Source organism: Lathyrus oleraceus, chromosome 6 (genome assembly GCF_024323335.1).
Source record: "Lathyrus oleraceus cultivar Zhongwan6 chromosome 6, CAAS_Psat_ZW6_1.0, whole genome shotgun sequence".
Classification (NCBI taxonomy): domain Eukaryota; kingdom Viridiplantae; phylum Streptophyta; class Magnoliopsida; order Fabales; family Fabaceae; genus Lathyrus; species Lathyrus oleraceus.
This window is the reverse complement of record NC_066584.1, coordinates 289,581,367-289,594,893: the sequence shown is the minus strand read 5'-3', so window position 1 is coordinate 289,594,893 and position 13,527 is coordinate 289,581,367. Positions and strand designations below refer to the sequence as shown.

The 13,527-nt window shown below is 36.4% G+C and overlaps 1 protein-coding gene across 1 annotated transcript; it reads right to left on the bottom strand.

The window, feature by feature from the left end:
• Positions 1 to 11,903: 11,903 nt before the first annotated feature.
• On the bottom strand, positions 11,904 to 12,569 carry LOC127095245 (uncharacterized). The gene has a single exon (XM_051033960.1). The coding sequence runs from the start codon at positions 12,567 to 12,569 to the stop codon at positions 11,904 to 11,906; it is 666 nt and encodes a 221-aa protein (XP_050889917.1).
• Positions 12,570 to 13,527: the final 958 nt, after the last annotated feature.

The window sequence follows — 13,527 nt, the reverse complement described above, 5'->3', positions numbered from 1 at the left end:
CTTCTTGAACTTCATTATCTCATATGAGCAACTTCATGTCAGTAATATATCATAAACATAGAGACACGTTATAACCATATTTCCTTAAGAAGTATGTTGAACATAAATGCCAAACTCCAACTCATACTTTCTGAATCCTTGGAGCTTGAAAAATGAGTCAATTTTTAGATTGCAAGCTCTAGGAGCTTGTTTCAGTCCATATAACGTTTTATGTAACATGTACACCGTCCCTTCCTGATTCTTTTTCATAAATCCAGAAGGTTGTGACACGTATACCTCTTCTTGCAATGGACCATTCAGAAATGCAGATTTCACATCCAGATGCATCAGAGGCCAATTTTTCTTACTAGCTATAGCAATCTCCAATATGATTGTTTCATGTCTAGCTACAGGCGCAAACACTTCAAAGTAATCTATTGCAGGTTTTTGTAGAAATACTCTTGCTACTAGCCTTGCTTTGTGTTTTCTAATTGATCCATCTGGCTTCAGTTTCACCTTGAAAACCCATATGACGCTGCTAGTTTTCTTCTTCTTTGGAAGCTCAGTCAACTCCCAAGTCTTGTTTCTTTCTATAGCCTCAAGTTCTTCTTCAATGGCCTTCAGCCACACTTTTTTCTTGAGATCTTCTTCAGTACTAACTGGTTCAAAGTCTACTAACATAGCACACTAAATGACTTCTCCCTCAAAGTCTACTTCAATATCTTGTAACATGTCAAACTCTGTAAATCTCCTTGGTATTTGTCTGATTCTTTGTGGCGCCTGAACTTGTTCAAAATCTTCTTCAGATGATGGAACAATATCATATTGATCACCTCCATAAGTTGGACCACCTTTAGAAGTTTGACCTCCTCTAGAGTCTTGAACACCAGAGTCTGGATCATCATCAGAATTTGGATGAGAATTAGATTCACCTTCAGAGTCAGACTCGTCTTCAAAGTCACTTTCAAAATCATCTTCTGATTCTGAATCATCATCAGAACCTTCAGATTTTGAAGTGTCTTCAGAAGTTAACTCAAGTGTTGGAACTGCACTAGAGTTGGATTGAGACTTACTCCAATCCCACGCTTCTGATTCCTTCATAATGACGTCTATGCGGACTTCAACCTTATTAATGACTGAACAATAAAGCTTATACGCACTTGTACTATGGAAACCAATCAACAACATTACTTTTCTTCTATCATCCAACTTCTTTCTAGTAGCACCTGGAACATGATTGTAACAAACAGAACCAAATACCCTGAAATGACTCACGCTTTGCTTATCATCGGTCCACTTCTCAAAAGGAACGATTTCCTTCAACTTCTTTGTTGGACACCTGTTGAGCATATATGTTGCAATGGCAACAACTTCTCCTCACAAGGTGTGACACAACTTCTTCTCCTTCAGCATGCTCCTTGCCATATCAAGCAAAATTCGGTTTCTTCTTTCAGCAAGACCATTTTGTTGAGGAGTATAAGAGCACTCACCTCATGCTCAATTTCATTCTCTTCACAAAATCTTCTAAACTCTGTAGAGTTATACTCACCTCCACTATCAGTTATGAGAATTTTCAGCTTCTGACCACTCTGTTTTTTAGCCTTCACCTTGAACTTCTGAAACTCATAAAACACCTCATGCTTAAACTTAATGAGTGATAGCCATGTAATTTTAGTGAACTCCTCCATAAACGAAACAAAGTATTTGTTTCCTCCAAGTGAAGGTACTTCAAATGGTTCACAAACATCATAATGTACTACTTCTAAAGCATGCTTTTCTCTAGGGGATACTTCTGATGCAAATGGAAACTTGAGTTTCTTTACTTTTATGCATATCTCACATGACTTCTCAGGATTCACAATCTTGGAAATGCCATATAACAGCTTCTTAGAATTCAGATGCCATAAGCTTCTAAAATTAAGATGCCCCAATCTCTTGTGCCACAACTCACTTTTACCTTCAGTGCCTTCTGCACTAAGGCATTTAGTTTTAACTATATCCATATTCGATTCGAATGCTCTATTGCTTCCCTGCTCATATTGCATAATTAGCTTCTGATCATAATAATATAACTTCAAGAGATTGTTCTTCATAGTAACTGAGAAACCTTTCTCAATGAGCTGACCTACACTCATTAGATTGCTCTTCATATCATGAACATCCTAAACATCCTTGATCAGAACATTTTTACCATTCTTCACGTTGACTTTGACATTTCCCATACCTTCAGCGTTGAGGTATTTATCATCAACACATCTGATCTTTGTCCTCTTTCTAGAGTCAAAAGTAACTAGCCATTGTTTGTTTCTAATTAAGTGATTTGAGCAACCAATGTCCATATACCACCAATCTACCAAATACGCACCATCAGATTAAGAAGTCATCAATAACACAAGTTCATCATCAGAATCTCCTTGGCTTTATTTGCTTCTTCTAATTTATTTTCCTTGTTTTACTAACAATCAGGAGAAAAGTGGCCAAACTTCTTACAACAGTAGCATTGAACCTTCTTCTTGTCAAACTTCTCCTTCATCTTCTGATGTTTCTTCTCATCAGAATTAGAGGCTTCTGAATTTTGAAAACTACCATAATATCTCTTCTTGGCTTCTGACCAAGACTGCTTCTGACTCTTCTTCCCAGAAGATGCCTTCAGTGTGTCGTTGTCGAGTCAGGGATTTTCTCAAACACATTCACATCCACACACTGATAGATGTAGAACAACGCATTTTGATCTTTCTTCCTCGTTTCTCTTTATGCGTTTCTTTATGCTTCTATCGCATTCGCCGCAATCAGAACATAATCGTCATTGACGAGATCAAGAACATCTTGAGCGCCAAACAACACACGTATCTGAATCGACCACCGATTCTAATTCTTTCCATCAAACACTGGAAGCTTTGTATTCAAGCTACTATTTCTGCCGTTTATCTTTGATTTTGTGCATTGAACTCACACAGATCTCACCAAACATTTGTGTTTCCCAATCCCACAAAATCAAGAAATGTGATTCTATTACGATTTCGTTCGTGAATTCAAGGCGAATTCAAGAAACAAAATCAACCACACACGCCTCACCGTGCACTAGTGTTTCCCTGTGAGTCGAATTGGAGCTCTAGATACCAATTGTTGGTGCACAAGATTGAAGATGAAGATGATGAAGATGGAGAGAGAAGAGAGAGAAAATAAATCTAACTAACTTTTAGAGAGAAACTTTGTATTCACCGCGTTATGAAATAATGCTAGACATTTTGTTTATATACATAAACAATAATGTCACGTAGACAAAAATGCTGACTTACACTAGCTGAACACTACACCTTTTGAAAACTTAAAACCAACTTCAACTCAGAAGTTAAACATCACTTCTGGAACAACAACCTCAGAAGCTTCTGCTTCTGAGTTAGAATACTATTTATGAATATGAATTTCTTCTAATAAGAGAGAGAGATATATTAAAGAGATTAGAAAATTGAATAGGAAAGATTAAGAAAACAGTACAAAATCATTTGTCTATTCAATTCTAGGTTTTGAAAGTGTGATAAAAATTTATTATTTTCAATATGATTCTAGGTTTCGAGAGAAAAGAAAGAATAGGTGGGTATGTTTGGTCTTGTTATAATGAGAAAATTGAGTTGTAAAAGGAAAGGGTTGAGAGAAGAGAGGTGTTAAAGAATAGAAGAAGAAAAATCTAATAAGATGATTTAAACTAATATGGAAAAAAGAAGAAGAGTGAGAAGGAAAAAAAAAAGAGAAATTGAAAGAGTGAAAGTTAGAAGTAGATAACAAAAAATATTTATAGTGGTTATTACCACATTGACCAGTTTGTTTTAGCTTTAAAAAAATGAATTTTTTTTTTGTATTTTTGAAAATGGATTCTACAAAAATATTTTTTAAAATATTACAAGTTTTTTTAAATTTATTTTTTATAAATTAAAAGATTGAATTGTTCATTCTATAACATAAATATAAATGATTGAAGATCAAAACATAGTCAAAATCACAAATTTTTCAAAAAGTTGTATCTCAAAAATGATTTTTATGAAAAACTATTTGAAATAGCTTCAAAATTAAGTGATTTTTTGAAATTTTGATATCCAATTTTTTTTCGGATAAAATGATGAAATATCTAAAATAACATTTTAAGAATAAATATTCAAACCAAAATTTTATTTGAAGCTTTTATAAAAGGTTTCTTTGCAAAAATTTTTTACACTAAAATATGTAACATTATAAAAATCATTTTTAAAAAAAGTCAAAACAAATAGACCCTCTATAAATCCAAAAATAAAGAAGAATTGTACTCTCTTTTTTTTTTTATAATGTATATGCATCATTTACTACTACAAACGACTTAAAACTAAAAAGAAAAAAATTATAGTCCGTGTCGTAACCTATGTTATATTTTTTTAAACTGAGCAAGACGAGGCTAACATACATGAAGATTATACATATATATATATATATATATATATATATATTAAATCATTTTTCTTTTTTTTTATATAAATAACCAAGAAACTTAATTAACATCGCCATCTTTACAAGAAATAACCTTAGACTCAGTTGCTACTTGCAAGTCACAAGTTTTGACCCCATTTTATCTCACTTGCACATTCTATGTGCTTTTGCATATGCTTTGTACAAAACAAGTCAGAAATAAATTACTTGTGGGGTCTGAATTTTTATTTTCTTCTTTTAAAATTGAGCAAGAGAACTTTGTCAAAAAAATATTATAGTAGAGAATGACATATATCAGAACATGCATGTGATTTTATCAACCATAATTGTCATAAATGGGTGTGACCAAATTTTGGTGGTTACAGACCAAACCAAACTAACTAATCATTTCACATTATTTAATTTTAATGAATTTATCTATATAATTCTTTTTTGATATTAAAAATTAAAGCTAGTTTTTTTTATTTCTTTTAAATGATTGAAGAATCTCAACATTTATATAAAAATTAAAGAGGAATATATAAAGAGGTAGGGCATGGAGATCAAGGGTTTATATATTATGTATGAAAAATTAAGTAGGTTCTTTCTTAAGCATTATCTGCACACAATAATAATAATAATAATAATAATAATAATAATAATAATATAATAATAATAATAATAATAATAATAATAATAATAATAATAATAATAATAATAATAATAATAATAATAAAATAATAATAATAATAATAATAATAATAATAATAATAATAATAATAATAATAATAATAATAATAATAATAATAATAATAATAATAATAATAATAATAATAATAATAATAATAATAATAATAATAATAATAATAATAATAATAATAATAATAATAATAATAATAATAATAATAATAATAATAATAATAATAATAATAATAACTCAGTTTTCCATGATTTGATACATGTTTCATGGTTGGTTATGTTAATTAAGAATAAACAAGGTCCACAAGTTTCTTTTAATTTTGGTCATCTTAATTATTTATTTATAAACTACGTTAAGATCGAATTATTGAGCTAAACTACGTTAATTAATTTCTAGAGGTACTGGCATTTTTAATTTGATTTGGAATTGTAAAGTTTGGCTTTCAAATCTTTGTACATATTGTTAGTGGCTTGGACCACGATCTATGGCATATATAGCTAAAATATGGTCATGTGATGATTGATTTTCAGACACATTCTGATACTTATTTTATGTTGAGATTGTAATTTGTATGAGTGGAGTTTGGAATTGCTTGAAGAAGCAAAGCCCTAAGATATTTTTTGTGGGCTGCCTTAATATTTTATTAGAATTGTTTTCTTCTTATTTATGTTTTTTTAATTATTAATAATGTGTTAGCAATCAAGTTTTATTTTAGAAAATATTATTTTGTTACAAATCAAATCAGGACTAATTAGAGCTTGATTGTTACATATTAAAAATAAAAGTAATTTTAATATAAATATTTTGGAGATTATTCTATAGGGGTTTTAAAAAATATTTATTGAAAATTGATATGGTTTATTCACAAGACCTAATTTGAAAGGTTCAATGATAAGACGAATGCAGAAAAGAGACCAGAACAACTATATATTTTCTTCATGGAAATAAATTTTGTCTACTAAAACTTTGCATATCGTCCAAATTGATATGATGGTTAATCGCGATCCACGTCTCACCTCACACTTTACGTTCTTAATTGTTTCTTCTATTTAAGAGAAAAGAAGTGTCGGTTTTGAAGTATTTAAATTCACTGTCATTCACATATCTTTTCACTCTTATTGACTTGGGCATTGCAGTGCTAACTTTGCTGGTCACCCCCCTCCCCCCGCTATACTAGAAGCTCAGGTCCACCACATCAAACTTTGTTTCTTTGTTCATCGATAAATTTTGGTTCCAATGCGAAATAGTGGTGGCGTCTATGAGAATGAAATTTTGATTCTCGCACATTTCCATGTTCACATCTTCTCCATTAGAAGTATGATCTTCTACGTTAGTAGTTCGGATCTCCATTTCTTGATCACTTTCCTCGAATCTCAACTTCCTTTCCACCACCTCCTTTCTCATATCCATTAACTATGGTGGCATCCAAAAGCCGCTCGCTCTTTTTTTCAATGGCGTGATGTTGTCCCCGATGCTGAAGCTTCCAAAGACCAACTTCCTCTTCCATTTTTGACAAATCCTTCGCAACAAGATCCTGTTCAACTGATAGACAACCAACTAGTATTCCAAACCTTTCCATTTTCCAAATCCACGCAATAGTTTCATCAAGCTGAGCCTTCACACGAACCTTAGCCACAACATGCAATTCCTAAACAATAAGCGATCCCCAACCTTTAACTATTACAAACTAACCTCAGAATGCAGGGAGCTACTGATCTGGTGAACAATGTCTACAATTTGGCACAACAATAAAATTCACTATTTTTGGTTCAAAGGGTGTTTAAAATTGAAAAGAGTTTGCGTCATGTTAATATGGGGAACAATGTTGTGCAGGATTTAGCATCCCGAAGAAATCAATTCATCATTTCTGAGTCGAACTCCATCAAAACGACAACTCCGCGAAGAGATTCTACAAGGTCACTAAGTCGTCACCATCGAAGATACCTGATCGGTAAAATAGCAAGTGTACTATTTGCACCAATGTAGTAATAAAAAGGGAGTTATCCCGAGTATCGATCTCGAGGACTGCGTAGAAAGTATCAATTTTTAGAATAATTCAATTGAACAAAAGTTCATATGGGGTTTGATGATTATTTTCACAACTGATAAGAAATAAAAATATAAAGCGTATAAAAACAGTTTGACCAATATGAGAAATAATGCTAAGGTCAGGTGTATGAATTGCTGTGTATTCCACTTTTTCCATATCATATAACATCGATGCTATTATAATTCAAAACAGTTTCTCCAGAGTAGTTTTTTCTCTAATTCCTTAGCCAAAACCATTTAACAGGCAATTTCACTCCTAATTCCTTAGTCAATGAAATTGTTGTTAAGAAATATTTATTTTATCAAGAATTTACGGTAACCACAGTTTGATCCTCATTCCTAAGTGATTAAACGCGGGTTTTATTATACAACAAGTGATAAGGCGGTTTGTCCGACCTAAACCTTAACCAGAGATCAGAATTTCATTTGTCCGATAAAATTAAGCATTAAGCACGTTGTATAATAATTTGAATTACGAAAACATCAATGATTATAAGAACATGGATAAAATATTCATATAGTAGCAATTCAGGGACACCCCCTAGCATTGGGGGGTTTAGCCTCTCATAATATTCAAAGATAAAAGATTATAAATTAAAGACATTACAAGTTGTTGTTGATGAAAGTTGATCTTCAATTTCTTCTGATCTTGAAGATCTCTTCTCTTCTCCACACCTTGCAAGGTTGCTTCCTCTCTTCGTATCTTTCTTTTCACAATCAAAAAATCCCTCTTTTCGTGCTTCCAATCCAACTAAAAATAATGCCAAATGCCCAAAATGCCCTCCGGATGTCCACAGGAGTAAAAATTTGAAGAATCAGAATTTTGAGCGAAATGGCCAACACGGGTCGTGTCAGGTGACACTGCTGCCCGTGTTGGCTCCTCTGTAGGTGCATAAGACACGCCTCGCTGACACGGGCACTCGTGTCAGCCCACTATTTTACTGGATTTTTGCTGGCTGTTCTGCACATGCTGACACGGGTCGTGTCAGGTGACACGGGCACCCGTGTCAGCCCCTTGTTTTGTCCGTTTTTCCCTTTTTCTTCAGCCTCTAACATCCCTTCTTCCGATACACGCTTGCGTACTTTTAATCAAACCTGGAAACCAACATTCTACACAGAAACGCATAAAATGCGACAAAATGCAGAAAACTACTAATGAAACATAAATCAAACAGAAATTCATAAAATGCAATAAGCGGAAGAAATCACTAAAATAAAACGCAAAAGTTATCGATTCATGAAGATTTCATGCTGGATAGATGATGAAAACTGAGTGTAAATGGTGGCCGATCACAACCCCAAACTTATCTCATTGCTTGTCCTCAAGTGATGCAAGAGACAAAGCGGAGGTCAACCATGGATTCTCTTCTTTCCTCAACACAACTGATGTTATTCGCAACTTGGTTTTCTTCTTCCCAATTAAGTTTCAAGTTCACCCATTCGACATTTTCCACTGCCTTATCATTTCAGAGAGTTCTTTTACCTGCAAGCTTCTTCACACTACTCACCAAATCTCTCGAGGTTAAAGTGTTTAGCACTCAATAAATCAAGGTATGCAATATCAACTCTTACTTTTGAATAGATTCTACGTCAACTGCACAAACACAATTCACACACTTTAAGAGGTCTTCAGGGTTGTAACGAGGCTTAGGTACGGTAGGAGAGTAGATAACAAAATGGATTACAAAAGGTTTTACAACTCAGAATTCATGCTTTTGTTTTTTTTTTCTTTGTGTAAAATTTTTATTTTTGGGGTGTCATCAAATCTTCACTCTTTTTCCACTCAACTACATTTTAATGCATGAGTCTCTTTCTAAGGCAAGTGCTTATGATATTTTTTTTTTCCATTTGTTTTCTTTTTTTTCGGTAGAAGAGGATGTTTCTACACACTTTTTCTCTTCTCTTTTTTTTTTATTTTCCTTGCACTTGCCATTTTTCAACAACATTTTCAATTTACGGATGCATACCCCAAACTTATCTTTTTGCACAAGTCTTACATTACACAGTCATGCCGAGCTAGGGTAGGGAGTGTATGGCTAAGGGTTAACATGATGGTTTACACAAACAAAGGGTTACAGGCTCAAAAGGGGTTAACAACGGATGAAAGCAACATTAAGGGTGGCTAGAAAGACTCAAAGATGGAAAACAAACAACGTGCCTCAGTGTGTGTTTTTGTATTGTGCTATATCAGTAGAACTTACGCAAAATTAGAGAGATAGAGGCATACCTGAATGCGCTCTTTTGTGTTTGGTTTAGCTAGAATCTCACCATGTTGGTTAAGCTTGCAGACTTCAAACATTCTTTATGATAGACAGCTTCTTTTATCAGATTGGGCTTACCTTATCCTTTTTTGGTCTGGATTTCCAAGTTGCGTCCAACCTTTTGTTTCTCAACTGTGTCACCTTCCATGTTGCCTCAGGAGAAAGTTCGGGATCACGTCTTTTACTCACTATCCACTAGTCTCTCATTTCTCCAGCATCATCTACTTTCATCTGTAACTTACCAAAAATAAAAACAACCACACAACGACGAACAAAATAACACACACGCACAATAAAAATTAAAATTAAAAACAATTCAATTAAAAACCTCCCCACACCTGAACCAAACATTGTCTGCAATGCTTAAAGTTAAGATATGAGGAGTACTTACAGCAATTACTGAGGAGGTGGTGGCGGGTATGGATAATGCAACATCATACGTTGCATCATTGCGTCCATCTCGTCCAAAACCGTCCTTTGACGGTGTTGCTCAGCTCCAAACCTGGTGATCTCGTCACCTTGCCTGGATTGCTCCATGCGAAGGTGGCCAATCTCATCCTGGATCCATCCCCATTGGTCTGATGGCATGGAGTAGGATCCGGATGCTTGAGTTGGTTCTGGCGGTTGTTGGAAAAAAGGTTCCTCGGTGCACCATCCATCGGTTCATCTGCAGTAAAAGAGTCAAACAAATCTTTGTCCCCCTCTTCCGGTTCAGGGCAGTCATAGAGCCAGTTGGCTCTGTTAGTGATACTGATAAACTCGTAAGCAGGTAAATCAAGAACATGTACTTTTTGGCACAAAAGAGAGTAGTAGTCTTGTTTTACCGTGATCATGCCTTGTTGGATCAAGGCTGCCATGTCCAGTTTTCTTTTACCTGGCACCTGAGGGAAGTCAACTAGAGCAGCACCAAATCCAAAGTGGTCAGCAATCTGAGTAATCATGCCGCCAACAGAAATGTCGCCCGACGTAGCGCAACCAACTCTCCCTAAGTAGTCGGCTGCAAAGGCCGCTACATTGATCGGAGCCTGGGATGCCATGATGTATAGAAAGAACAGCTCCCTTTGTATGGCTACACCTGTGTTGTCTCCGCGACCAAAAATTGTATAGGCTAGAGCCTTTTGTGCATACCTGAAACATGGGTTATGGATACCCGATGCCTTTGCCCCTTTGGACACATATTTATTATTACCTGTGATGGCGGTCCAAAATTCCGCCGAGACAAATGTATCGGGCACCGCTCCAGGCCCTACGATTGGGAGTTTTAAGATCCTCCCTAACTCCTCCACCGTCAGTTCCAAATCAGTATTGAATAGACGAAAGTGTAACGTACCGTAATATTCTTTTTCTGAGCCGTTCCACCTATTCTTCAGCTTAAAATCTATGGTGCTCAAAAATTCCAGCGTGATGTGCGCAAATGTAGGCGCTTCCAGCTGCATAAATTCCAGCATCCCTAGGGTGTGGAACATGTGGTGTACTTCCGCTTGCAAACCCAGTTCTTGCAGTGTGCCATTACACATATACCTCGTAGGGGTGAGTTTCCTTTTTATATGAACCGCATACCTTTTTTGATGCTCCAGGCTCTCGAACATAATGTCGTACTCGTTCGGGGTTCGCCTTGCTCTTTATCTGAGACGAGATGATTCTCCCACATTTTTTATTTTTTCGCCACGTCGAGACATATTGTACCTGCACACAAATAATAAAAGAAGACAAGAATTTGGAAAAAGAGAGTTAAAGAAATATATTACTGGAGGAGTGTCGAGAATAGGGTGCGGTGAACTTTTCCGAGAAGATGGGTGGATGATCGGCCGAGATTGGTGGTGAAAAGAGGTGGCTCTTGAGTGGAACGAATGAAGGAATTAGGTTGTATTTGAGAGAAAGGGAGTGGAGATGAAGAAGTATGAATGTAATGTGTGAAATGAGGAAAGAATTGGTGATAGGGTGTATTTATAGGGTGATTTTCGGGGGTGGGACCCACCTCCAACGGTAAAAAATGCATGGTGAAAGGTGCCCAACGGCTATTTTTTCAAAAAAAAATCACCACTGCGCGAGCTGACACGGGCGGCCGTGTCAGCGCAACACGCCCTCCTAACACGGGCCGTGTCATTCCCAGAAGCGCTTAAAAATAACTTATTTGGTCCAGGGCTGACACGGGTCGTGTCACCTGACACGGGCGGCCGTGTCAGGCCCCTAGAAATCCCATTTATCAACACCAAACTCCTCTTCCTGACACGGGCGCCCGTGTCAGGCCCCTATTTTCCAATTTTCATGATTTCTTGTGCTGTGCAAGGCTCTAGCTTCCGAATTTTTAGAGATTCGCTACGATCGCTACCTTTATCTCCTCTATGAAACACTGTTTACACCTGCAAGTAGAAAACACACTACCAAACAAAGAAAATGATTAGATACAAAAACGTGGGTTGCCTCCCACGTAGCGCTTCGTTTAACGTCGCTTGACTCGACGGTTGCGCATCTTATCAGACAAGATGAACAACATCAATTTGGCCCACAACTTGCCCCACATTGTACGGCTTCAATCTCTGGCCATTCACTTTAAAAATATCTCCATTGGAAGGGTTTTTTATTTCAACCGCTCCATGAGGATATACTTTGTGCACCACAAACGGACCTGACCATTTCGATCTCAATTTTCCAGAGAACAGCTTCATTCTTGAGTTGAATAGTAGTACCCTTTGTCCTTCCCAGAACTCTTTCCTTTGGATTCTTCTGTCATGCCATTTCTTCGTCTTATCTTTGTAGATCTTCGCATTTTCATATGCCAGGTTCCGGAATTCTTCCAACTCGTGGAGTTGAAGGATTCGGGATTCTCCTGCTTTCTCAAGATCCAAGTTAAGGAATTTGGAAGCCCATAAGGCTTTGTGTTCCAGTTCCAAAGGTAGATGACAGGCCTTTCCATATACCAATTGATATGGGGACATACCAATCGGTGTTTTGAAAGCAATACAATACGCCCACAGTGCATCATCGAGCTTACTCGCCCAATCCTTGTGAGAAGCATTAACCGTCCTTTCTAGGATTTGTTTCAGCCGTCGATTCGACACTTCAACTTGACCACTGGTTTGCGGGTGGTATGGAGTGGCTATCCGGTGTTTCACATTGTATTTCAAGAGTAGCTTCTCCATTAGGTGATTTAAGAAGTGAGTTCCTTCATCACTAATAAGGGCTCGTGGCACCTGACGAATATGTTTTCTTTCAAAAACTTGACCACCACTTTAGCATCATTTGTAGGTAGCACGACTGCTTCCACCCACTTGGATACATAATCCACCGCCACCAAAATGTAGTTCTTTCCAGATGACGGTGGAAACGGACCCATAAAGTCAATACCCCACACATCAAAGAGTTCAACTTCCAACATGGGATTTTGTGGCATCTGATTTCTCTTCGAAATATTTCTCATCCTTTGGCATTTATCACACTCTTTGATCATTTGTTGAGCATCTTTGAATAGTGTCAGCCAGTATAAACCTGATTGGAGGACTTTAGCGACAGTTCTATCACCACTAAAGTGTCCACCATAGTCCGAATCGTGACAGGCTTTCAGCACATCCCTCTGTTCTTCTTCTGGAACACATCGTCGGACCAAACCGTCTATTCCCTTTTTGTACAAAAAGGGGTCGTCCCACAGATAAAACCTGCAATCATGTGTAACACCTCAAAATTTGCCCTCCTCTCTTGGGACTAGCATTAACGTATTGCATACATTTTTAGGTCATTAGGCACTGCATATTGCATATCATGTGGTTACATTGTGCAAGTCATTCTCCCAAGTCTTGATCAGAAGATGAGGAAGTCAGAGTGCAAGCCTAGGGTTTATTGACTGATCATTGGCCATCTGAGGATTGGGCTGTGAATTAGGGTTTCATGATTCTCAATGGACATTGGTCTTCATCTTGATTACAATGATACATCATCATCATCATGGTTGGCTATCATCAGAAGAATCAAGTGATTGAAGCTCATTCCTTGAGATTAGGGTTTTGACCACTGGTCAACCCTAATCAGTTGCATTGGGCCAATCAGGGCTTAATCAGGAGATGGGGTCTGTGATGGATATGGGGTTCATAATGTGATTATTTT

Coding starts and splice junctions, on each gene's coding strand:
- LOC127095245 (XM_051033960.1), bottom strand. CDS start 12,569: ATGGAGAAGCTACTCTTGAAATACAATGTGAAACACCGGATAGCCACT.